The 19909-nt window shown below is 34.3% G+C and overlaps 3 protein-coding genes and 1 long non-coding RNA gene across 4 annotated transcripts; all 4 read right to left on the reverse strand.

Moving 5' to 3' along the window:
* Positions 1–1107: 1107 nt before the first annotated feature.
* Positions 1108–3382, reverse strand: LOC124433262 (oncoprotein-induced transcript 3 protein-like; the record flags this gene model as incomplete). Its single annotated transcript, XM_046983023.1, has 4 exons — positions 1108–1643; positions 2048–2375; positions 2725–2950; positions 3082–3382. Coding segments are annotated over 3 exons (648 nt in total), but the record flags the coding sequence as incomplete, so codon positions are not given.
* LOC124449158 lies at positions 3202–4669 on the reverse strand. The gene is made up of 3 exons (XM_047000110.1): positions 4155–4669; positions 3786–4016; positions 3202–3441 (listed from the first exon to the last, which is right to left on the reverse strand). Exons 1-3 carry the CDS (start codon positions 4189–4191, stop codon positions 3386–3388), a joined length of 324 nt encoding a protein of 107 aa, XP_046856066.1. The 5' UTR covers positions 4192–4669; the 3' UTR covers positions 3202–3385.
* A 1470-nt stretch (positions 4670–6139) lies between these two features.
* Positions 6140–8572, reverse strand: LOC124449196. The gene is made up of 3 exons (XR_006949358.1): positions 8475–8572; positions 7603–7645; positions 6140–7174 (listed from the first exon to the last, which is right to left on the reverse strand). It is a non-coding gene; the product is annotated as an uncharacterized LOC124449196 (long non-coding RNA).
* Positions 8573–9153: 581 nt separating this feature from the next.
* LOC124449007 (CUB and zona pellucida-like domain-containing protein 1) lies at positions 9154–19566 on the reverse strand. Its single transcript, XM_046999952.1, has 10 exons — positions 19508–19566; positions 16992–17034; positions 16827–16900; positions 15698–15745; positions 13938–14267; positions 13454–13696; positions 12453–12812; positions 11474–11699; positions 10846–11159; positions 9154–9772 (listed from the first exon to the last, which is right to left on the reverse strand). Exons 3-10 carry the CDS (start codon positions 16888–16890, stop codon positions 9585–9587), a joined length of 1773 nt encoding a protein of 590 aa, XP_046855908.1. The 5' UTR covers positions 16891–16900; positions 16992–17034; positions 19508–19566; the 3' UTR covers positions 9154–9584.
* Between the last annotated feature and the right edge of the window lie 343 nt (positions 19567–19909).

A 19909-nucleotide genomic window follows, 5' to 3' on the forward strand; every position in this document is an offset into this window, starting at 1 on the left:
TTGTAATCATTGAATTTGATCAGGATTTCTTATTTTGACTAATTGTGATAAAGTGTTTTTTCATAAATTAGCTACTTTAGCATTTTGACTCAGTAAGGGGACAAGCCTCACGAAAGTTTCAAAGACTTTGTAAAAACAAAACATTTCTGTTCATGTCTTATTCCAAGTGGAAAAAATTGTAAATGCATGTATTGTTTAGTGAGTGAACTTTAAATTGTTAATTATAAATAATTTTTACCCCCAAGCAGAAAGCTTAAAATATAAAAATTCATCTTTGTCAATATAAAAAAACTCATCATTCAAATTCATAAATTTATTTTTCATCTTAAAATTACATAGATCAAATTAGTTTTTGAAGTGTTTAAGGCATGTGCTCAACCAGCAAATTAACATTTGTCCATCTTTGTTGAACCCTCCATGTTCACAATCTATGAAAAGTAAATTCTTACAAGACCATTGACCAGATTCGATTTTCCAGATTCGATTATTACTTATTCTGCTGTATCGACAATTGTACACATTTAAAGCGTTTTCAAAGACGTGATTTTTTCAAAAAGTTCTAAAAACATATTTTTTGCATATTGGTAATATACAAACTTTGAAGTTGAGAAAATGCACTCTCGTGTTTTACAATACAAAGTTCAAAGATGCGAATTCATCGCTCCCGCTTAAAATACAATACTATCAGGATTTAAAGGAGATTCTGAGACTCTGTTTTAACTACATAAAATACGCAAAATGTGCGATTTTTTTAATAAAAGTTGGCAGTTTGCCAGAGCAACTGCCATTTAACATCGCAAATGTAACAAATAATATGAATTTTTTCGTATGATGTATAGCACAGACAAATTAGGGCAGTGGCGTAGCCAGTCCGCAAGTTTGGACGTGCTATGCAAATATTTCTGCGTTCACTCACTGTAAAAACAATAGATTTATAAGGCAATGAATAATGATGATGATCTGAAATTTACATAGCACGACCAAATTTGCAGGGTGCATGATAAGCCACTAAAGTGGGGTGATAAAAATGCTAGTAAAAAAAAACAAAAGTATATAAATGAAACAACATCATACTGCACATACAAATGAAATTCGTCCACAATCAAGGCAGTTAAAAATTATTTGCTTGTTTATTCAACTTTTGCATTTCAGTGAGTACATAATTGATGATTTGTTGAGTATGTATTTGTTAATGATTACAAAGTTTGGCTTCTTGATTCTGCTATATTGCTATAATGAGAGAAAGTCGACATATATATGTGTTGGCAACTTTTACAGAGGCTATGTGTGCTGTTTATATAGTAATTATTTATTTCCAAATCTTTGCATGCAAATTAAGAGGATGACGGTACACTTCAATTTAGCCAAAAAATTATTTTGCTCGTTTGTTAAATTTTTGCAGTTCAGTGAGTGCATATGTATGGATTTTTTATTGTCCGTACTATATGTTGCTATAATGACGTATGTAAGTGTTGCAAACTTTTTCCGTGGCAACGTTTGTTGTTTATATGGTAATTACTTATTTCCAAGTCTTTGCATGAAAATTAGAAGGATATTACATTACATATAAATTGAGCCATGTGACACGTACATCAAAATCAATGCGCCAATCATGATTTTTGCACTGGGCATTTTAGCTTGACCTATAAAAGACAAGAAAGCCAATTAAGGTTAAGCTGCTAAGTAACAGAGCAATGTTTCATTTCTAAAGATTAAATTAAATAATCCAATATTAAGCGTTGAACTTTCAATATTCTGAATGCATTGTAGACAACAGATCAGTTTAGATCTTTTATATTATCTGCCAATCGTGCCAATCATTTGGTACTTGAAAAGTAAAGAATTCCTTAAACTGTTTCCAAATAACAAAACGAATTTTTTTTCCAGGATATTGTTGTTTTTGCGCAGGAACCTGAAACTTCAGGCAATTACAATCTATAAGAATTTTCAGATTTAAATAATTGTTTCGAAGATTCAAGTCCAACTTTTATTAAAAGTTCAAAACAGTAAAGCATTTACCCAAACATTCGTGTGTTATAATTCAAACCTGAATTTTCTCCAACTTCATTTCTCGTGTTGTTTTTATTGTTTGACGCTGATGGTGCTGCTGTTGGTGGTGCTAACGTAAACGGACCGAATGAAACAGAATATGGATGATTAGATGCATCCTGCGGGGAAACTTCACGACGTGCTCTCACCGGACATGTTGTACTGCGTGAACAGATGGAGTTTTGCGTGTTTCTATTACACAATCTTAAGTCACAATGGATGTAGACAAGTGTATGGTTGAGCAGAAAACGGAAAACCTGCATGCTAAATCGATGAGTTGTTGCAAACCAAACGTAAGGTGATTGATCGATGAGTCCTTGTCGCAACTAAAATATGCGATGTTTAAAACATTTAAATTGAAATAACTCTTTAGTAAAGCCACGGTAGGTTGTGTAGCTGTCGGGAATATGTTTACATGAGCATGTCAGTTGCATGAGACACAAGAGTGTATATTTCTATCATGACAAGCTGATGTAACTGCTGTCTTGATATGTCTTGTTTCATGGAAAAATTCGTTATATTTTTACTTATTTGTATAACCAAATATTTTGAAACAAATTTAATCTTAAATGTGTGTATTTAAGTTGATACCATGACGAATAAAAAAAATTCTGACTTGAAGATAAAGACCTTTATGTTCATCCTTTGATTTAAGGAAAATACATCTATGCTTACCTGTCTTGGATAATTTGATACTGTGGTGTGTCGTATGCTTTGTTCGTTGGGGTGGCATGACATGACTCGGCCCTTACAACAATGTCGGAATTGGCTGTAATCACCCTGTACTGCACGTAAATACGATCCTGAAAACTTTTAAAAACTGGATATTGCTCAGAGCTTGACGACAAAAATTCAGCGTTGGCGAATGACCTAAGTTCGACAGTAAAGTTGCCGACACTGCCTGGAATAAAAGAGATTTTTTCACGAATTAATTTTTTTTAACTTAAGGCACATTGCTTATCATTGCTTTGAGAGAAGTATTTCAGTCAATACTTAAAGAGTAATCTATTTATTCGATTGCGTTATTCTTACTTTGGGTGATTTCGAGAACAGGATTTGGCGGCTGAAAATCCAAACCGCTTTTTCTGACCAAACGGTTATAAGCGCATCGAAAATTGATCTTAAGGGATTTTGTTCGAGTGATGACTGCACGTGGGGTAACTGGTGTTGTGGAAGTCAATGTATTGCTGAAAAATATTTCTTGGTTTGTTTCAGAATACTTAGTGCCACATCCATTGAGTGGAGTCGTGATGAACGCGTGAGTCTGGTTGTAGATTGCTGTGCAGCTCACGTCAATGAGATGGGTGCCGATTAAATTGTATTGCTGCGCAAAATTTTACCCAAATACCAATGCCATTGCATCTGTTCCACACAAGAGATAGAAGGAGTTTGCTACAAATAAAATCAGTGTAAGTCTTGCATGCAACAAGTAATTTAATTCTCTCTCATTGATGTAATATTCGGTTACATGCAACATGCAAATTTAGCGTTTTTTGTGAAAGCAGTCAAATTATTTTTAGCAAAATTTTTAGAAAAAGGACGAACACATTCGTAGTTGCGTTTTAAAAACATCACACTGCGTTACGTGTGTGAGAAACTTGGCGAGGTGAGAGAGTTGCCTTTCCAGATAATTCCTTTTAGAAAAAGTTAAGGCTCTATGAATTCGTTCGATTGTTTTAATCAGGCATCACACCAGCAAAATTGCTGTCAATCTTAAAATATTTCATGATACCCACCGTTGAAAATAGCCCAGGACATTTTTGTGGTCGTTGAAGTATGTGTTTCAGATATAATTAACATAAACACGGGATCTTTTTTTGAAGCCAGTGTATTCAATTGATATTCGTAAGCCCAAGGACCAAAGCCGACAAAGTAAATTATAACGCCGTTGTTTTTTAGTCTCTGTGCTTGATCAATATTGAAATATAAGTAGTCATCTACCAATACCACGAGTATTTTCTTTATACCTAAATTATCGAGTCACTAATTACGTATATTAAATAAGAAATACTTAATGGAATTGTCTTGGGTGCATTATTGAGTATTTTCTGAATAACATTAAAACGAATTTTTATATGGCATTTTACCTTCCTCACTAAGTTTACCTTGTGAGCTCCGAGCTCCACTTCTCTCTTGAAACATTTCATTGTAAGCGAAGTTCAATGGCCCTGAACCATACCACCAATAAGAATTATAAGAAGAAATTGAAGCATTATCAATAGCGGTATGCAGGTCTTGTTTGGTTGAGAAAGTTTGGTTAAAACTGATTGGGATCAAGAAATTCCACGTCCAGCCAGAAAGCTCATCATTGAAATGCGTGTATTGTTAGGAGAAACTACAAAGTGATCCAGGAGATCTTTTATGAATGATCTCGCTTTCAAATCGGCATGGTTCCAATTTGTAATTCACCACACAAATCTAAGATCTATGGGCTCCTGGCACGTTCTTGCATCTAAAATTTAAAAGAACAGTTCTCTATTTATTGAATATATTCTGTTTTTGCATTTTCTGTGATTGGTTGAAAGTTGTGCGCAGTTGTTGTTATGAAGCAGCGTCATTGTGCATTGGTTTGTTTTTGTAGAAAATTTTACATAAAAACATGTACTATATATTGACAAATTTGACGTATCTTTTTTGATCAAATGAATGATACAAATTCTAAGAAATATTTTGATTTATATGTGACCATTTTCTAATAACAAGTTATATAAGAACTATAATCAAATTCAATGCTATGGATAGCCAGCAGGCGTGACTTTCTACGAAGGAATCGTGACGTCTTAAAATGTAGCTATACGCCTAGTTAAAAGCAAGTAGCTAAACAGCATTGTAAAAATTGTCAGCATTTTGCCTCTTCATTTGCTATAGTATCTTTTTTTGGTTTTTTGATACCGATGAAATGTCTTTTTTGATCTGAGTTTTATCTTTAACTGACCAAATTTTCTTACCTTTAAAATACAGTGCGTGTAACGATATTATGCAAGCTGGTTTGCCTCGCGTTATTTCAAAATAAAAACTTGTAGCAATGTGACAGGTGTAACATAGGAGCATCACTCAATCTTGTAGATAGTTACAGAATTTTATGGTGAAAGATTTTTTCGCTGTTCATTAATTGAAGTATTTACATATTGCAGTGGGTAAAAGTAATCGAATGATTTAAATTGAGTTATGCAGGTAAACATAGAGGTTGAAATGCAATTTGGGAAGGAATACTGAACAAAATGGGCAGAAGTCGTTCTTTAAAATTGAAAATGAGAAATCAGAAATTGTGAAAATGTTAGCTGCAAAAGTTGAAACTGTGAACATTGCACAAAGGTTAAAACGAGACCGCAGAACTACAGAAAATTTGTTCATAGTAACAATGCACAAAGGAAGAGGAGGTCAGATGCAGGGAAATGAAAGACAACTTCAAGAGAAATGAGGAACCTTGAATATGCACAAGTTAAGAATCCACTGCCATCCAGTAAAACAATCTTCGAAGAAGCTGGCATCGATCATCCAAGCAGGAAAACCCACTGTAATATCCTCAATGACATTGCTAGAGTTACAAATTCAATTACACGCCCCCCACCCCTCCCCTTCTCTTTATCTGAGCAAAATCAGGCAAAACGAATGAAATGAGCCACAGATTACTTAAAATGTGACTCTTCAAAAGTAATCTTCACTGACGAATGCCGAGCAACACTGGATGGTCCAGATGGATTTAGCAAAGCATGGATTGGTCATTGTTCATCAGGGATGGATTGGTTCATCAAGGATGGATTTGTCATCAGATAAAAGATAGTAGCTATATGCCAAAACCAAGTCATAGTGTAAGATAGAAAAGTTGTTGTAGTTTTGCACAGATTGCCGAATACAGATGAATGATTTAACCAATTAGTAAATTCTTATAATATCATTTACTTAATTACAAAATACAGTACGTGTAACAATTAAAGAAATGTTTTGCAAGGAAGTCAGAATAAGCTTTACTATTCATCTTCACCCTTTCCTCGACCAAAAACGGTCCAATTAACATTTTTCTCAGATTCCTGCCCAAAGCATTATCCCTCCTCTTCTTTGCTGTATAGATTGAGAATCTATGCAGGAATCTGTGAAAAAATGTTAATTGGACCATTTTTGGTCGAGGAAAGGGTGAAGATGAATAGTAAAGCATATTCTGACTTCCTTGCAAAACATTTCTTTAATTGTTACACGTACTGTATTTTGTAATTAAGTAAATGATATTATAAGAATTTACTAATTGGTTAAATCATTCATCTGTATTCGGCAATCTGTGCAAAACTACAACAACTTTTCTATCTTACACTATGACTTGGTTTTGGCATATAGCTACTATCTTTTATCTGATGAAATTAACTGTTTGCGTATTATCGTTACACGCAGTGTAAATATGTGATTTAAAAAAGTTTATTGATGAAGGCACTTACTTGAATTCATACTTTGAGGCGAAGAACTTTGGCAATGATCTACTTTCTGCCATTTGTGAGACATGAAATGTGAAATTTCAATTATATTGTTTTGTTATTAGTTATTGCTCATGTCCACATTGCTTTAAAATCTCACATGACTTCCTAGTGACGTAGAACAGTGACGAAATAGAATTAGAAAATTAAACGAGACTTACCTGAAGTCGAAGTTTGGTTGAAATTCTATGAGTTACTGTTCAGGAACTAGGAAGTCGCCCACCCAACTACTAACTTACTTCTTTTCAAATGATGTTAAATACTACTTGAAGAAATTTATTCAGATTTAAACGGCCAGCCATGATGCTTAATTTAATTCAAAACAGAAGAGTTACGTACAAGTTATACACCTCTTTTTATGACACTGTTAATATGTACGACCACACATTATTTTATGTGGTGTCTTTTTTCAAATGTCTTTGAATTGTTGCGAAATAACTAAATATAGCTTCTATTTGAAATGTTTTTATTGTGTGCTTTCATCACAAAAAGTGTTTGGCGATGTTAGCTTCTTGCATGTACATGCTCCTTTGGAAAGCGCTTTCTAGTGAGACTGCCAAAGTATACATCATATTGCTGATACAAAGAATGCTTACCTAACAATTTATCTTTAATGTCCAATTTTTGCTTCCATTGTACTTTCGCCGTGATACTCTCAACTATATGGTTGTACAGGAGTAATGTAATTATAAAGAATAAAATTGCTTCATTTTTAAGTTAGTATAAAAAAAATTTATGGCTTGTGTTTCTGTATTAAAATAGAAATATTTTCACGCAAGGCGTCAATGACGTAGTTAAAATCGAGAGCATAACAATGCTTTCGGTAAGTACAAGAATATGTTAAAGGATAAGGTAAATTTTCTTCAGAAGTCTTCATTTTTAGTTGTAGCTACTTCTGTGAGAATTTTGATTATCAAACTTAATGTTTGAAGGCATATTAAGTAGCTAAGAGTTAAGAAATATTTTAGCCGATTCTGTAAGCACTATTGATTATTCTAGTCTTTAACGGTATTTTGGCCCGATCGACTCTTTAACTTTATATGATTACTTAAAGGGTGAAGATGATAGTATAATTTGAAAAACTTACGAATTGTCAGAATCCATAGACACAAAAGCAGAACACGAATCATCTGTGGAATTAATTAAATAAAGAAAATTATGTTCTCAGCTTGACAAACTATGAAAATTATATGGAAGCTCAGCTTTTATATTGTTATTGCAAAAAGACATGAACTACAATAAATAAATTAGAAAACGTTTTATGTGTTTCTATCCCGTAAACAAACCGGAAAGTTTTGGAGAAACAAGAAATTGCGTGGCGAGCACAAAGAGCGAGTTTTTTCTTTAAGAAAAAAGGAAATACGGGGTGTAACACCTAACCTACGAATTCGTGCGATTCGAGCATTCAACTAATCAGCTCCCGTGTTTTTAAAACGTTATTTTATAAATCTCAATGGCCTGTATTGTCTTGTTTGTAACTGTGAATGCCAAGTTTCTTTCAAGTTCTTCTACCGCTGTAGGACAGATAAACAGCATCAGAAAAAGTCGATTCGTCGTTAGTTTACTGATTCTCCGAAGTTACTCCTTGATGCTAACACGGCTGGTTTAGTCGGCATTCGTCGACTGGCAGTGTTTGATCAATCATTTGTGGCACGTTTCCATTTCGTTGTGTTAAGAACAGTTGTCATAAAGCAATGCTTGGAGCGTCAATTATTCGAGAAAAAGTCTCAATTTGTAGTTTTCACCCAAACATGTTAGCAGAAATACATTAGCAGCAAAAAACCTTTATATTTCAAGAAGATCAAATAGGTGTTGTGTTTACTAAACTAACTGTTGTATTCACTAGACTAAATTCAACTTAACCAAACATTACATATCTCAATGTAAATTCGAAAATTAGTTGTAAATCAATGAAATGTAGGCAACGATGTGAATGATAGAGTGCAATTATCAGCTTACCTTGAAATACGAATGTTGAAAATAGACTCTTCTACAATGTTTGTTTGATTTCAAACGTCTCTTTTGTCTTGCTTGTAAATGGTGGCAGATACAGCGTTGGTCAATTAAAGTAATTTATAACTGTAATTTAAAATTCAAACTACCTTCAGAACAATATTATCAGTTTTTCCCACACCCTGGGTTAGAAGACGCCACATCAGACATAAGGTTGCTGTTTATCGATCATGGTTGAATGAAAGAATGAGGAAGCACAAAATATTGCGCATGTTTGTACATTGCCAGAATGTTCTCGCTGCTCAACATAAACAACATTTAAAAATAGCATTGAGTGGATTCTTGGAAAACAAGCAACAAGATTTTCTATAATTTTGAAAATTCAGATCTCCTAAACGGCTAGAAAAGACCATTTATAGTTGATTAGCTTTACTTTTTTGATAGCATTGTTCACTTGTACAGGTTATAAATTTTGTTGAGCGGCTTAATTTGTTGCTACGACCTAAGTGTTTGGTCATGTTTGTAGCTCTAAAACGCACAAGATGGCAACTAATACGAAAATTGTTCATTTTGAAAAATCAATTGGATACAAATTTCATCCATGTATCCATGACCTTATTTCAGTATTCTTAGGGGCTAATTACATGAGCCTGGGTAGCCGGGGTTCCAGAAAAAGATCCAGGTATCCAGGAAATATTAGGTTGCAATATTCAGAAAGAAATAATAATATTTACAGTAGAAAATCTTAAAAAATCGAAATTTCAGTTTGTTTAAAATGCGCATTTTTGCAGTTTGATGCATCGGACATTTAAAAATGGCGTCAAAGAAGCAATATATATTTCTATGAGCGTGGATTTGCTGTGTTTACAAGCAAAGTCTTATGACTACGCTTTGTCTTGGCAAATGTCTGAAGAATTATGAAATGAATCAATCGTTAAATGTTGAAAGGCATTTTGTTCTGTTCGTTATAACATTTCAATGATGAAAAGGATAAAGTTAGTGAGATTATTAAGTTGAAAAGTGAATTACGTTGAGCATTTATGGTTATAAGAGGTTATTAAGAGGTTATTACGTTGAGCATATACACAGTATCGCAAATATTAAGCAATCATTACATCAGTTGTTTTCCAAGCCGTCATTACCATAAGATGGAACGTGAGGCGCGGGCTTGGTGGCGTTATCAGGAGATCTCTTTGTGCGTCTACTTAAGTAAAGGAAAAGGAAGATGATTGTTGCCAGTACGATAACCATTACAATAACACCAACCAAGATGAAAATTATCATCTTGTTATCGTCGTCGTTGCCTATAACGAGGATAAATGAGCATTTATGGTCGAGCATTGCTGACTTTGCGTTCGTCAAAATTTGCCCGACTGTATTTCAAACCATTTATTTTACTTCATGTAATAATGATCAACAAACAAAACTTTATCAAATCATCTCATCTTATCTCAAATATTTCTGTCCATTCTGTTGAAAACATTGTATTTTATAAATGGTAATAAAAGAAATCACAAATCAAGATTTAGTTCTTTTCCTGGTTTGTTTTCTTACAAACAAACTCTGTACTTGCTCGACAAAATTCCTAATTACAAAACCCAATATGGAAAAGCATTGGTATTCTCGCCATTCAACCATGGAAGATTAAAAGTCATTTTAAATTTTTTTTCCTAGCATGGCAATATTAAGCAACCATTGTGAAGTTAATTTGAATCTCGTAGCATGCTACTTTTCGCGTGTAACATATCATCAACAACGGACGACGTTCTGTGGATTTTCCAGTCTGTTGTAGATCATATATGATGCTACTTGGTGAATGTATTCAAAATAACTATTTATATAATAACCAGAAGAATTTGAGCAATTTCATTGGTCGAGAGCTATGATCTATTAGAGGACATACGCACGGAATTGACGTCACAGAAAATTTTATATTTGTAAAAATTAACAAATTGGTGGTAAAGATATTAACAATGACCTAGTTGAGGCAGTTAACGTATTTGAGTAAAAAGAAAAGAAAAAACCCGATTTTCAAACATTGATTTGTACTTCGTCTTCGATAACAAAATTCAACAAAATTGATCAGCCGTTGTTTGTTTATTTTGTTAGCCAATCACATTTTATCAAGTGATTAAGCTAGCCAATAGCGTTTCTTCAATCCTATAGATCACGTAAGCGTGATATATGCAAATCAAGACTTTTCAATATTCCAAGTATTGAGGGACAAAGAAACAAATTTTTTGACTCGCTCCAGTGGCTCGTGGCCAATTTTAGTTTTTATCACAATTGACGTCATACCCGTGTACCTATAACTGTATAGACAACGGTTGGGTGTTATCTATTTATTAAATTTATATCAAAAAAAACTTATGCCAACCTTTGCATCCGTTATTGGAGACGGCATTAGGGGAAACTGTCGGCTCTTTTTGCAATGTAAATGGTCCAACGGATACAGGAAAGGAACGGTTGATGTCTACATTTTGTTCAACGTTGCGACGTTTCCTCGGAAGATCTGTGCACGGCGCATTGCGCGCGCAAACGGAATTGGGATCATTCTTATCACACAATCGTATGTCACAATGAATGTAGACCAATGTGTGGTTTGTAAGGAAGCGGAAAACTTGCATACTGAATTGATGGAGTTTCCTTAGGCCACTTGTGTGATGGGTTATTGTTGAGTCCTTGTCACAACTATAAACAAAGTCTCTGCATTGAATACGAAGATTTGTCTATGTATATTTTTACTGAACTAAGTCTCTTTTAGTGCAACACATATAACTTATTAAGGGGTAGGAAAGAAGTGTTAGAAAGCTTAATACTGAGCATTCGTGTTGTGCTTGAATGACTCTTGTTTATAAAAAAATCAGTAAGCCATCAATTTGCTATAAAGAGCGTGAAAGTTCTTCACATAAACCTATAAATTACTTTTCATTTTGCAAAGAATTTAACAGCAAATAAAAGGTTACTTATCAGTAAGTGGATAGTTTATGTCTCCATAAGCTTACCTGTCCTTAATGATCTGATACTGAGGTTGATTGTACGCTTTGTTGGTCGGTGTAGCATGACATGATTCTGCACGTACAACAATGTTGGAGTTTGCCGTGTCGATGCTGTACTGTATATAAATACGATCGCGAATGCTTTTGAATACTGGATACTGGTCAGAGCTTGAAGATGAGAAATCATTGTTGGAAAAAGAACCAAGCTCAAGCACAAAATCCCCACTGGCACCTGCAAAGTACGTGTATTTTTAGGTTAGATGTTTAAGTGACATTAGTGACAGTTGTAGGACATAGCTGGCTAGGAGAATAAATAATTTTGGGCAATGAAAAATAATTCAAAGCGGAGACAATATCACTCTTTGGAAGGAGAACATGCAACGTTATCTATACAGTTTTTTTATTTTAGACCATTCGAAATGAATTAAATATCGTCTCGTCTCTACAAAAAAAATTGTGGAATTATGAATCATAATTTTTCCAACAAACACGTTGTCTTTAACACATTGAAGCTTGTAGCTATGTTTACAGCTGCCTTTAGAGGAATCCTCCTAAAAAATTGGAGTTGGCAAGATTGCAGTTGTTAACATCCAAACTCCTTGAAGGAACTACTATTTCTACTATTTTTCAAGCAGTTACTATATTTCTAGGCATTTTCTTACGATGCCATTCAGTGTAATTATTGTTTGCAAAAGTAGAACTTTAAACTTTTACATCCGATTTTTTTTATTCCTTGCCATATTTAGAAAAAGTACCGAACCCACTTTAGAGACAAAGTGTTTTAATCCCGTGAATTATCGAAAATACCTTTTTAAAAAACTCACCAAATGCTTGTCTTGTAAAAGAATAATGGGAAAAGTAAATGGTTGATTTATCATTAATTTGATGATTAGACAAAAGTCAGATCTATATCAGTTTCTCCAATTCTGGATGTCAAAATTGTTTTTAAAAACAACATAGAGGTCAAATTTAAAGATTTTATTACCTTCATTGATCACCACGACAGGACTTGGAGGCTGAAATTTCACACCGCTGACACTGATAAGACGATCGTAGGTACAAGTGAAGGTGAAATTAAGCTTTTGCGACCTGGTTATGACGCTACCACGGCTAGGTCTCAGTGGTACAGACAGGTTGTTGGTAAAAAACATTTCTTGTGTTGTTTGTGTGAAGAGAGTTCCGCATCCTGATAGTGGTGCTGTGACAAACACGTGGGTTGCGTTGTAGCTGGCCTTGCAGATACCGTCATTGAGCACCATATTGTCAAGGTCCAAGGTTTGGACAAGTGTTAAAGAGAACGTCAGCGTCATATTATTTTGTCCGCAAGTGAGATAGTAGGAGTTTGCTGTAAAACAATAATCACGCTGGCAATTGACCTGACACTTGCAGCAAAATCTTAATATGGTTATGGACAACCACATGTGAAATTCGTTGGCTCTTAGTTCATTGTTTAAGTGTAGGGTATCGGCTCTAACTTAAATAATTTTATTAATAGAGTACGGGTATATATTTTGCGTTCATTTAAGTGTCAAAAAGTTCATTTAAGTGCATAAAAGATAGAATTTTCTTTCAGCTCCATCTATCATATGTGTTTTTTTTGAAAAATCTATCGTATTTGTGAAAGACGTTTATAAGCGTCAAAAGGCGTAAAAAAGTGAACACAATGTGGTTGGGCAACGGAAATCTGCAAAGACTTAATTTTGAAAAGTTCAGTTTTTTCTTTACGCTATGTTTTTTGTCTATCCAGCCGTTTGTTTTGTGATAGTCATGCAGACAGGCTTTTCACTTTATTTCTCGATCACTGTCAATTTTGCTTAAGTAGGTACAGTAAAACAAAACATTGTGTCTTTTCCTTGTCCTTGAAATCTTTGCGGTTGCTCTAATTCTTCGACATTATAGTTAAGTGGGAATGCAGAGATTTCGAAATGCTACATTCGAATGCTATATCCTGATAAAGATAAGGTTTTAGGTTTTTTGCATACAAACCGTTACAAGCTTTGGTGGCAATTTCTTGTGCTTTTGAGAGAAGCGCTTCGACAGAATTATTGAGCAAGTACATGTGATCATTTTTTGGAAGTGACGCCATCCAATGAATTTTACGCGTAGAGAGTGAAGAGCCTACTCCTATTACGTGAATAACGACACCGTCATTTCTTAGATTTTGAGCTGGTTGAATGACGCTGTCGATGCTAAGTCCGTCAGTTATTACTAGCAACACTTTCTTTGCACCTAAAATGAAGACAAAAAATTAACTATTGTTCTCAATAAATCCACCATTGGATTATGCTGCATGGTGTGCCCTTTAGTCTCGCTGTAAGGCTAAAGTAAGGAGTAATTACTAATACACGATAATGAGATCAGTGTTCAAGAGGAGGGGGTAAAAGTCAATCAACACACTTAGAGATAAAAAGCGTATTTAGAAAGAGCCAATTGTAAACCATGTGCTACTGTTGGTCATTGAAGAACGTACCGAGAGACGTTCGTGCTCCATTGCTCGCTTGAAACATTTCATCGCGTGCTTTGCTCAGTGCGGCACCCAAGTAGCTGCTGCCACCTCTATAGTCAATGCCTCTCACGGTTCTTTCAAGTTCTAAATGATCGTCAAACGACCGATGGAAGGGAATTTCCATGAAAGGTGACGTCGACGATTTTATCACAGAAATGCGAGTTTTATCCGGATTGATGACAAAGTTACCGAAAAATTCGGCCGTAAATGATTTGAACGCTCTGAAGTTAGATTCTCCGATGCTGGATGAACCATCAATAATGACACCTAGATCGACCAGTTTCTCGCATGATCCTGGGTTTGGAAAAGGAAAAAGAATTTATATTTATTGATCCATTTGTAACGTTTTTCCCAGTAATATAACAACAAATACTCCATGCGATAGCAAAAAGCTTCGCAAGTTGCAAATTTAAAATTTTTAGTTGAATGGGCAATACGAATATGAAGCAGTTTTCGGGGTGGATCCAAGTATTTTTAAAACTTTTTATGTTGCCATGGCCATCTCCCAGGACAAGAACACGAGCTTTTACTAACAATGATTAACATATAAGTTTTCACCATTCACATCACTGGCACTGGTTGATATATACTTTGTATCTTAAGCTTGCTTGGCATTTAAATTAAGTAATATATCCAGAAGCTACGGTGGCTCACAAGGGCCACCACACAAAATAAAAATATTAATACACACACAAAATAAAAATACACACACAAAATACATTATACACACACAAAATAAAAATACACACACAAAATAAAAATACACACACAAAATAAAAATACACACAAAATAAAAATACACACACAAAATATGATTGCGGGCGCTTGCAGTGTCGGATGGTCTGACTATCATATTATCAGTTTGTAATCAGATATGTGTAATTCACTAATTGTGATTTTAACATTTGGTCAACTTGTCGTCGTATTTAACTGTTTCAACTGCGAAACATTTGAAATTACATTTGGAAAGGAATCGAAAGCTAGCTCTTGCGTAATCCTGGCATAATTATGTTTTGTGCCAACTGTGGTGCACAATCACTTGACAAAGCTTCTTTTTGTCACAAATGCGGTGTGCGTTTGGGAAGATTAACTTCTTTGCCAAAATGTTCTGAAGCGTCAATGACGAGTAGCGTCTCTTCAAGCAGTTGCCCTTCGAGCTCTGCAAGTCCGTTAACTTCAACTTCAAGTACCCCAAAGCTGTTTATAACTGGTACAGAACAGGCTAGACCAATAATGTCCTTTTAAAGGACAACACATTAACCTTAATTTTAACCAAAATACGGGGAGCAATATCGTAAGCAACTTTGAAATAATTGATCACAGTGAAATCAGTGAATTTTGTTATGTACTCTGGAAGTTGGAACCATTAGAACTTTGAAAACAAAAGCGATCAATTACGAGCAATTCCGAGTAAGCCGACACTGCAAGCGCCCGCAATCATATTTTGTGTGTGTATTTTTATTTTGCGTGTGTATTTTTATTTTGTGTGTGTATAATCTATTTTGCGTGTGTATTTTTATTTTGTGTGTGTATTTTTATTTTGTGTGTGTATAATGTATTTTGTTGTGTATTTTTATTTTGTGTGTGTATTAATATTTTTATTTTGTGTGGTGGCCCTTGTGAGCCACCGTAAGAAGCGGATGGAAAGCAAGAAAAGCGAATTTTTCAAACTTGTGCGAGGCGTTCATTATTGAATGCAGTGAAAAATATCTAAAATTACTTACTTCGAGCTATAGCTCTCTTTCTTCGCTCATTTATGAAGTTGTTTGCGTCTAAAAGGAAAAGTATTATTCAGATATCTTTGTTTGTGACGAATGAACAACGTCACGAATGCCGTATCAACAATCATGATATTTCTATACTTAGGTCATACATAGCGTTTTATTACAGTATAAAGTTTGTCCAAGTTTGTCTTTTTCTATGCTTCACTTTCTAGTGGTTATTTACAGTGGCGTATCCAGTGTACGTCAAAATGAATTATAGCTCCTCTATTTTAAATTCAAATTACAATAAAAAAACACTATTGGTTCTTAATTTCTGAAGAATATAATTTTACCAATGAATTTGCCTGTAAAGTGTTTAATAATGTAAATATATAAAGTAAATGGTTTGAACCCGGGAATATCGTTACATGTTTGTAAATGATGATCGTCCAGGTTGGTATAGTCCTGAGAAGGACTGTTTTTGTTGTTGTTGACTGACGTTTCGACAACCTTAGCAGTAGTCATCTTCAGAGTCAAATGAGGAGTAAACGTCAGGTTAGCCGTATTTGTTATCTGGTTCTTACGTCATTGTGTTGTGTGTACAGGAAATGTGTATTGTCATTGTGAATTAGTGTGAAGTGAAATATTTTATCTTTAGTTGTGTTGTGTGATTTAGGTGTGATGTTTTTAGTTGTAATGTGTGGGTGTCAATTGTGTATTGTCATTGTGAATTAGTGTGAAGTGTAATGTTTTTAGTTGATCGTTTGTTTGTATTGTGAATAAGTCGTTTGTAAGGTGCCGGTAATTGCTGGGATCTGTTCAGGGGGGCTTGTTCCAAGTTGGTATACCAACTTTCTAATGCATTTTGCCGAGTCCCAGTCAATGTTGTGCTTTGTGATTCGGTGATGTTCGGCAATATGATTACCTTTTGTCTTGTTTCTTAGTATGTAAATATATGCCAAAATAAGCTGTAGTAATTTATTTTGACGTACTCTACATCTGCCACTGGTTATTTAGACCAATATACTTTATGGATTAATTATCTGCTCATTGCTAATGAATATAACAGATATTTCATAAAGGACACGATCAAATCGTATTTTGCATTGTTGCAAAATATAACATGATAAATTTTAATTTGTTCACTCACTTAAGAATTTCTCTTTCCATGGAGAAGACAAAATACTCTTCTTTGTCCATGGCTTATTGAACATGATAGCGGGACTAGGTTAACATCAAGATTGTAAGCAAACATTTCTAGTATGTACCTATGAATGCTTTTAAAAATTTTCTATGTGTGAAGTTATGAGCTTACCGAACGCCAAAATCCAAAGACAGGAAAGCACGCACCGAATCATCTGTGAAAGAGAATTAAGAAATGCATGCATCTATAACTTGTAATACAATTATAGCACAAACTACAGAAAAAACGTTTTCAGAAAATGACATACTGAATTAGACCTAGTCTAGGAGACAGGTACTGAGCTTTAAGCAACGTGAACGGACTGAAAAGGAGTAATCCTGAATATATTTTCTTTTTAATACTCTAAGTGATTATCTCCCGTGTTCTAAAGGCTCGCTCACACTCATACTCAATAAGTGGACACGCATTCTCAATGAGTGCAAGTAAACACTCAATGAGAGCTCACTCACACTTGCATTGTAAAATTCTACACTCATCTGCACTCATACTCCAACCATTCAAAGACGCCAATCACTCTCCAGTAAAGCTGAGAGTTTGAGTGAAGTGAGAGTGAAAGTTATACGTCCATTCAGCAGCACTTAACTATATCAATCAAACAAAGATGGCGGATCGATGGCTAAAACGATTAGAATGCTTGAATAATATCATGCCAAACAACAGGAAGAGACGAAAATCACATGCCAGTTTTTCACCAATGGATGAATTAAAAGCTGAACTTTGTTAGGTAACTAGTAACTAGTAATTTTTGAGAATTTGAATTTATTTATTTCTTTGCCTATTGGTGAAAATAGCTTTGAAGTTTATTGGACCTGATGAAAAGCCTTCTAAAGTCCAAAGTACGATATTTGATGATTGGCAATATAAACGTTTGCTGTAAGCCCAACAAGGAAAGGCTAAATTTTCTACATGGTATATATGGTAGCTTATATAAAGCTCACACTTTAGTAACACCATGTCAATAATTTTTCGATTTTCAATTTGGTCAAACAGGGATTAAGCTTCGTGATATTTTATCCCGAAAATGTGAAAATTACTATAATCTATTTGGTAATTGTTTGTTTTCATATCTTATGTGACTAATTAAAATCATTAAAAATAATAAATTATTAATAATGAAAAATGAAATTGCTTCTAGATAATATTTCACTTGAGGCTATTTAATTCTAAGCTCTAATTGGTTCATATATCAACATTTTTCAGCTTTCATGATATTTTTAGTACAAAGGGCTTTAATTATATACGTGACGCTTATGTTTCACTCCATATACTGTTTAGTGTACTCGCTGTCAACACTTTCTAAGTTCTTAAGATGTATTTTCGCGCAAGCAAATTTATGTTCTCAAATTTTTGTTCAACCTTCGTCATACTAGCACCGCTTTATGAAAAGATGTTCCCACATTACAATCATGGCGAGAACAAGTAGAGAAGAAAAAAGTGTAAACACCAAGCCTCGATGTGCGAGCCCGCGATGATTGAACGTCTAGTTTTATATCATGAATCTTTAAGGCGTAGTTTTAAAACGTTTCATTTTTGTTGACTTTTGTTTGAGGATCTAGAGTAAGTTTGAATGCGTAGCAATAAATGTTAATTAAAATCCAAAATATACTTTGCGTACCAATTGATAAAATTATGGATCAGAAAATCATTCAGAGGTTTCTAATGTATACCAAGTTGAACAACGTATTTTGAATTCAAATGATCATGTATTTTCACTTACCTTGAATTGGCATTAAGTGTGTGTTAGTAAATTGTTTAACAGTTGTGCAAATGTTCTTGTGGTGTGAGTGCTTTTGATGTCAAACAAATATCTGCTTTTTAAATAAAAAATAAAGCACGTCCATTTTCTTTTGCTACTTTTTTAAGAAGTCAACGCATTAGAGGTATTTAGAACCATTGATCGTCTCTAAATTCACGCACGAGTTCTTTCTACTTTTACAAGAGTCTTTGAATTGATGCTGTGTCAACAGAAATATTTGCTTAAGAATTTGATGACGTTGATTGGTTAGAGGGCTATCTGACAAACTGCAAATGCAAAAACTGATTACCTTAAATAAATTTCACCCCTAAAACTATTTCTTTGCACTAAATTGCTCTCCTCCACCTAACGCCGCCTGATGGCTATGTTAGTGTATTAGTTCAACTAAAACGCAGTGGTATAAAACAATTGTGGTAGCAAGATTTACCTTCACAATGAATACATTAATAAGTAGCGCTCGTTTTATAACTGTTGTCGCTACACACTCAGCAAGTCCTTATTTAACTTGGTTAGGCATTTGAAATTTTTTTGTTTTTGGTCGAAGGGTATGTATGTGGTTTTTAAGGGAAACTGCTTTTAAAACTGCTTTAATGCCGCTAGTTACAATTTTTTTTACTGCTTAAGTTCGAAAAAATTCCAGAGCCAAAAGTTTGAAGAATGTCTGATGGGCCTTAAATATAAATGCAGAAAGAGGAAAAAATGTTTTCTGCTTGGAACTTGAATAAACACATGCATTCTATTGCAACAAATTTTTGTCGACAATATTGTGGATGTTCACGGTTCAAACTTCTTCAAAAATCGATCCTCAAGCCTCTTCAAAGCTACATTGGACATGCCATCCATAAGTTGAAAACAAAATTAGTAGACTTACTTTTCAAAATATTTGTACGACTTCACTTGTGCTCTGCTACGTCTTCTGCTCTTCGGTGCAATGACTCCAATGATCAAGCAGTTCTGATCAAGGCTTACTTATCAACGAACCCTTTTGTCTTTGTAATTTATTTATAAAGATAATTGCCATTGGTGCGTGCACAACTGTTTAGAAAGCGGTGCTTTTTTTATTATAGCGACACGACGTTTTTAAATCTCAAGGCAAGCTTATAATCTTTTTCAATGACTACTGGATCAAAAGTCATGATAGTTCAAAATGTATTTTTGTTAAAGGAGCAAAAATTTGGTGTTTTTTCATTCGTATAAGATTTGATTTATCGGTCTTTTAGCTAATGAGGATTTCAAAGAATGTATTTATTAAACGTGTGCATGTTACAAAAAG

The sequence above is a fragment of the Xenia sp. Carnegie-2017 genome, unplaced genomic scaffold, assembly GCF_021976095.1.
Source record: "Xenia sp. Carnegie-2017 unplaced genomic scaffold, XeniaSp_v1 HiC_scaffold_13, whole genome shotgun sequence".
Classification (NCBI taxonomy): Eukaryota; Metazoa; Cnidaria; class Anthozoa; order Malacalcyonacea; family Xeniidae; genus Xenia; species Xenia sp. Carnegie-2017.

What these genes read in the sequence shown, in the direction of transcription:
- LOC124449007 (XM_046999952.1), bottom strand. Translation starts at nt 16,890, where the DNA reads ATGTTCAATAAGCCATGGACAAAGAAGAGTATTTTGTCTTCTCCATGG. An exon ending in TATCAGATCATTAAGGACAG is followed by an intron (nt 11,160 to 11,473) that starts GTAAGCTTATGG and finishes CTTTGTTTATAG; the next exon opens with TTGTGACAAGGACTCAACAA. An exon ending in CTCCAATAACGGATGCAAAG is followed by an intron (nt 9,773 to 10,845) that starts GTTGGCATAAGT and finishes TCCTCGTTATAG; the next exon opens with GCAACGACGACGATAACAAG.
- LOC124449158 (XM_047000110.1), bottom strand. Translation starts at nt 4,191, where the DNA reads ATGTTTCAAGAGAGAAGTGGAGCTCGGAGCTCACAAG. An exon ending in TGGAGCTCGGAGCTCACAAG is followed by an intron (nt 4,017 to 4,154) that starts GTAAACTTAGTG and finishes TCGATAATTTAG; the next exon opens with GTATAAAGAAAATACTCGTG. An exon ending in GTCCTGGGCTATTTTCAACG is followed by an intron (nt 3,442 to 3,785) that starts GTGGGTATCATG and finishes TTTTATTTGTAG; the next exon opens with CAAACTCCTTCTATCTCTTG.